General features: G+C 45.4%; 1 protein-coding gene across 4 annotated transcripts in view; it reads right to left on the minus strand.

The window, feature by feature from the left end:
* ABCC8 (ATP binding cassette subfamily C member 8) overlaps positions 1–4,424 on the minus strand; it is a 73,047-nt gene extending 68,623 nt beyond the window's left edge. For 2 of the 4 annotated variants that reach the window (XM_058807960.1, XM_058807959.1), the window contains exons 1-3: positions 4,205–4,424; positions 2,775–2,916; positions 33–154 (exon numbers count right to left, since the gene is read on the minus strand). In XM_058807960.1, the coding sequence (XP_058663943.1) occupies positions 33–154; positions 2,775–2,916; positions 4,205–4,400 (460 nt within the window). In that variant the 5' untranslated portion in view covers positions 4,401–4,424. Of the gene's footprint in view, positions 1–32; positions 155–1,587; positions 1,751–2,774; positions 2,917–4,204 lie in introns of those variants that run through there. The other 2 variants (XM_058807962.1, XM_058807961.1) reach the window with 2 other exon arrangements.
* Positions 4,425–6,000: the final 1,576 nt, after the last annotated feature.

Consider the following 6,000-nt stretch of genomic DNA (forward strand, 5'->3'; position numbering starts at 1 on the left):
GCATTTCCAGGTGCATAGATTTTGAGACATACCTATTAAGAGTTTGGGGAAGTTGGATGTTTCAATATTGTGGTAATAGACAACTGATGTGATGGCTGCCAGGAATGCCATTCCCGCCGGCATGTACAGGTGTAAGTGGCGGGATTCAGAAACCCTTCAAAACAAAAAAATATCTGTTAAAGTCAAACCTCTCAGCTATTTAAATGTTTCCCTTTTAATTCATGAACAGTACCTTGCTATGATGTACGATTTTCTAGAATGACTTATGGATGCAAACCCCTCGAAGTTTTAATTGAACTTTTGCTCCTAAATCACACAGTTGAATTTCAAATTCCTCCCCTGTGCTGAAAATGAAAGGTGTGTACTCCTATTTCCTACTGAAATCAATTGGAACACTTGTTTAAATTAGGACAAGCAGCTCATCTACAAAACGAGAAAAGTTAATTTAAGCTAAACTAGTTTGGGAGCTGTCCATCAAAATATGCAGATAAGACCAACTGACAGCACAGTTCAAGATTTTCTACAGAAGCATTTTGTGCAAGTGTTTCATTTTTTTCAGTATCAAAGAAGGAACAGCACCACAGCACAGGATTTACTTACAGTGAGGTCTATCTTCAGTGACTTCAAGCCAACAAAAAAAACCCCCTATAACAGAATCATGCACTCTAATAACAATCATACATGTTTTGTCCTATAAAGCAAAACTCTGCTGATGCTTTGCTTCAGGTAGCAGCAAAAGGGGTCCTGCCAAATACAGCCCTTTGGGAATACTGGAATTGTGGGGCAATGTTGTTGGTTTGTGCAGTGTTCATTAGAAATTTGTTTTCTCCTCCTCTTTCTTCCTACTCATTTTCTCTTCCTTCCCTCTCCCCTTTTCTTTCTTTCACAAAAAGAATCTAATGCCCTAAGCTATCAAGGGCTACAATTTCCTCTGTCTCCCAGCCAGTTTCACCAGAAGGAGACACCAAGATGACTTCAGGACACAAACACTTCGAGAAATTGACACCGTGTCCTCTGAATGGATTTCTTCTTGCTGCATCAAACACTACTTTTGTGGAGTTTGGAAACAAGAAGTGCTGTGCTGGGAGGGAGATGAAAGATATCTCAGGACATCACATTTCTGAGAGCAGAACATTCCAAATGTCTAGCAGAACCATAGGAGCTCAGGACAACCATTTCCTGCATCTCTGCTCTAGAAAGGAGAGCCCTCAATGATGACTGTGGTGAACTCTGCAGAGATGGCTGGAGCCATGCTCACAGCCTGTCATGAACATTAAATTCCTCTTGCTGACAATAGCTGGATGTCAACACATCAAAATGAGAAAAGATCCTCTGAAATTCCTAGTAATGCCAGGAGATTTTGTACACCAGGTCTGAATTCTCAGCAAGGATAAAAAAAAAAACAAGAACAGATTTCTTCAGACAGCCTAAGCTTCAGTAGGTAACACTGCAGCAGTGGGAGGCTTTTTAAAACCTATTTATTTCACAGTTGCTGGAATTCCGCTATATAACTGTACCTCCAATAGGCCACTTCTGTTGCTGAGATGCCAAAGCCTTTAGCACCCAGTTGCTGCCAAAAGAACTCACCAGCACGATCCATTTTGGTTCTTAGAAAGCTGATGAATATCAAAACTCTCTTCTATTCACTGGAGCCCTCACCAGCCTGCTGAGTACTCGGGAAGAACGACTGTGGGTTGGCACTCCCCCAGCAGAGCTCTGAGCTTTGATTCTCATCAGGTGACACCTATTACTTAACAGCAGGGTTCTGAGTCAAGTTAAATAGCAAATAAACATAATGAGAGGCATAGCTAACGAGAAAAATAAAGGACAAAACTCAAAGCAGGAGATTGTGCTCTGAGCATCCCACACTCTGATAACTCTGAAAAAGCAAGAGAAAAATTCCTTTAAAAAAACTGGCAGCGAGAAACATCCTATTTATATATGTTTAAGAGAAGTTAAAATAATAATGATGATATCATTTTCTACACCAGAAGTCTGCAGTGCATTTCACACTGGTTGGTGGATACTTGTTATATAGATGGCTAATCAGGGAGGTTTTTTCCTATTTAATTAGGAACTTCCATTTCATAATCCTTGGGTTCAAATTCATAATTGTTATGAAAAATCATGCCTCTCGTCATAGGAAGAGATAATATTCATTGTTATATAATTAGCTTTTTTCATAATAAATCACTCTCCTGTATCACTTTTTTTTCCCCACAGATTTCTGTTTAGTGACATGCTAAGCTGCATAAAGGATGATGGTTCATGCTCACATAACATCAGCTGCTCTGCTCCAGGTAACATATGAGATATAGCTCACAGTCATCAGAAGAAACCCTGTGGGTTTGACTTAAGCCCAGCAGATTCATTCCTCTTATTTAGATGAAAAGAACTCAGTTTGGGGGTGAATGGTGTGACCTACTGTGCACACAGGAGTTCCTCCTAAGTAACGACTGTGGGACATAAAACATATCATGAAAATGTCACCATCTGCTTGAATCATTAGGATTTATCTATGATTACTCTTTGGAAAGATAGTGTAATTAAGCTAAACTAAAAATGATTAAGGTCAGTTGTGCCTGTGTACATCACTTGGCAAGGTCTGTGGAATTTCTGATACAAGGTTGGTAGGTTAATCACTAAGAAAACAGATTATATGTTCATAACCACAAGGAATATGGTTTAGATGAGAACGTAGACAAGGAGGAAATATCTACTCTGAAACCTTTAAACTGCTCACTGCTACGAGGAGAAGGCAGACAAACACTTACCCATCAGACACTATGCCCTCGGCAATTTCACACACCAGCACAAACAAGAGGATAAAAGTCAGTATCCAACGTAAATTGTGGCCAGGAAAATGGAGCCATGTGCTATGATGTATATGTACTTTGGAACTCTGACTTCCCCATCCTAAAAGAGAAAGGAGAATTACAGAGAGCTTTCTTAACAAGAGTGACACACAAAGTTCCTGCTTACAAAAAACCCCAAACCATATATGTAACAACTGCATACCAACATTGACACGGCTGTGTTGCTAAACACACATGTATTTGATTATTATCAGAACTGTGCTCTCACTATCTCACTTTATATGGAATAAAATCAATAATTCAGACAGGACACAGCCTTAAATTCCTATACTTCTAGCAACTTAGTATCAAGTAATTACATGCACTAAACATTTTTCAAATCTATTCACAGCTTAAATGAACAATAAATTAACGTTCTGACAAATACAAACAAACACTCTAATAAATGCACTATTTATTTTCCTTTAATTCTTTTAAAAAGTTAAAAAAATAAAAAGGAGAAGGTGTGAAGTTTTATCTTGCTAAAAATTAGCAATACTGAGAGATTCCAGATAAACGCAGGGAATCCTAAGCAGCTGACCCCGTTTTCACGGTCGTGCTGGCTGCTATTTCCCCACCGGACCTTTTCCCATTCCCAGGAGCGAGTGTTGCTCCAAGCCGTGCCGTGGCTCCCCGCGGGCCGGTCCAGCCTTCGGACGAGGGCATGCGGAGCAGTGACAGCCCCGTGCGCCGAACCACCGGGCCACCTACCGGCCCCGCCGGGCTTGTGACATTAAATCGCGGTACCCGCCTCAGGTACCGCAGAAGCCAGCGGCGCAGGACCTGTAATGAGGGGGGGCTACCAGGCGGCTGTGACCCCGCAGTCATTGCTGGGGGTGATATTTCATAACGCAACACTTACTTCAGGTTTCCTGGGCTTTAATAGCACATTTATTTCTGCTCTTTGCCCTGCACCGGCAGAGCACATCCCGCGGTCTCTTCTAGCATCACCCGTCCCTGCCCTGCCTGCGCAAGGGGTTTCACCTGCGGGGAGCCCCGCGGGCTGCCCCGACAGACGGGGACGGGCCCCGCAGCCCGGGCGGACGGCGGGCGGTGCGGTGCGGGGGCTGCCCGGGGAGAGGCGGCCGCCGGCCGGAGCATCCCGCAGCTCGCAGCGCATCCCAAGAGCGGCGCAGCCTCCCCGCGCGGCACGGGGGCAGGGCCAGGCCGGGGGACACGGCAAGGGGAGGCCAGGCAGGCACACGCGCGGGGGAGGGAAACCCACGGCGAGACAAAGCCGGGCGGGGGGACGCGGCAAAGCAGCACCGGGGATAGAGAGGCAGAAGGAAAAGGAGGGCAAAGAGGAGAGATACAGGCGGACAGGGGAACGGAGAGCCGCAGGCACCCACCGATGAAGAGGATGGGGAAGGTGATGAAGAGCAAGAAGACGTGCGGCACCACGTTGAGCGCATCCACGAAGCAGCCGTTGTTGAGCACGCCGTGGTCCACGTTGTAGGCGGTGGAGTTGCCCTCGTCGCCGCAGAACGCCAGGGCCATGGCGGGACCCTGCGCGCAGCCGGGCGCCGCCTCCGCCTCCGCGCACATCAGGCGGGGCCGGCGCGGCCGCGGCGCTGCCCGCACCTGCCGGGAGCGGCGGCGGCCCCGGCCGCGGCCCCGGCCCCGCGCTCCGCCCGCCCCGGCGCCGCCCCGCCCCGGCACCGCCCCCGAACGGGGCGCTGGGGGAGCGCTCGGCGGGGACGGGGGCGGGACGGGCCTCCCCTGACGCGGCTGGGACCGCTGCGAGCGCACCGTGACAGCCCTCGGTACCCCGCAGCGTCAGACCCGTGTTCCAGGGCTCTCGGGGTCGGTATTGAGCGCTTTATGCATCGTTAATGTGACAGAACATTAAATATCCAGCACTAAATTAGTGACGACAGGAATTACAGATTATGGAAAGTGTGTTCCTTCAACCTTGTCAGCTTTTGCTTTTTTCTCGACTATGATAAAGATATTATTAGATTAAGTCACGTATTCAGCCATAGCTTTCTCCCAAAGGAGACTTCAACATTATATCCTGAACAGCTGTTGTGTTTGTGCCTTACCTTTTTTTACCCCTAAAATGAGTTAAACTCTAGCTAGTTTTCCCTCTCCACCAAGACTACCTCAGTCTCTGAGAATCAGATCATTAATCTGAGTGGGCTCCAAATCACTCCCTAAGCATTTTTTATGTACACCAAAGTAATCTACAAATCAAAATTTCCAATTCCTTTTTTTCTAGAGCAGAAGTTAGGCTCACCTGAGCCAATGTCAAACAAAAACTCTGATCAAATACCTCTCTGCTAGGGGATAGCACTGGAAAGTAAAATGTGATGTGCATCAGAAATCTGGACCTGGCACACACTTCCCAGCACAGGCTGAGTCAATGTCCAAGATTCAAATATCTCTGGTGTGTAGCCATGAAATAATCAAGAACTCAACAAAAAGAGTCCATATATCCAGGCTTCACTCTTCAAAATGCAAAAGCTACAAGTTGGCTAAATGCCTCTAAAGGAAATGAACCCATAAATGAAAAATTTCCTTCTTCCTTCAGCATAACATTCAATTTCTAGGACAGACAGCTTCACTAATAGACCTGAAAATTACTTTTGTCATGCTACTTTTATTGATCTTGCTGTTGGACAGGAGCAAAGAAAAAGCAATTCTCTGCATGGAATGTTATTTCCTATATATGGTCTTTTGGAGCTACAGCAGTGTGGTTAAGAATAAAAATTAAAAGACAAACCCCAAGCCAAATCCTGTGTATATGTATTCTCAAATGTGAAAGTTTCACCCACGCTGGAAAGACTATAACTATTTTAAGTTTTGGATAGAATCCAGCATTCATTTGAGCTTCTGGTCAAGCTCAGCTCTGCTACCCTAATCGTTATTTAATAAACAGTATGAGCAGTTTACATGCAGATAATTTAAAAATCATTTATATTTTAGCATTTCCTGAGTCCCCAAGTGACACAAGGTCTCTGTGTTACCATGAACAAAGAGCAACAATTAACTCTTGGCAGTTTACACTCTGGAGGCTGAAATCACGGTTAAGATTTGAGGAAGAAATAACCATGACCAGAGAATTTAACACAGAAATTAAAGTTTGCCAAAACCTCTGAAGAAATCCAAGAACTGAGCTCACATGCCCAATCTCTGCATGCTTTCT

Source organism: Ammospiza caudacuta, chromosome 6 (genome assembly GCF_027887145.1).
Source record: "Ammospiza caudacuta isolate bAmmCau1 chromosome 6, bAmmCau1.pri, whole genome shotgun sequence".
NCBI lineage: Eukaryota > Metazoa > Chordata > Aves > Passeriformes > Passerellidae > Ammospiza > Ammospiza caudacuta.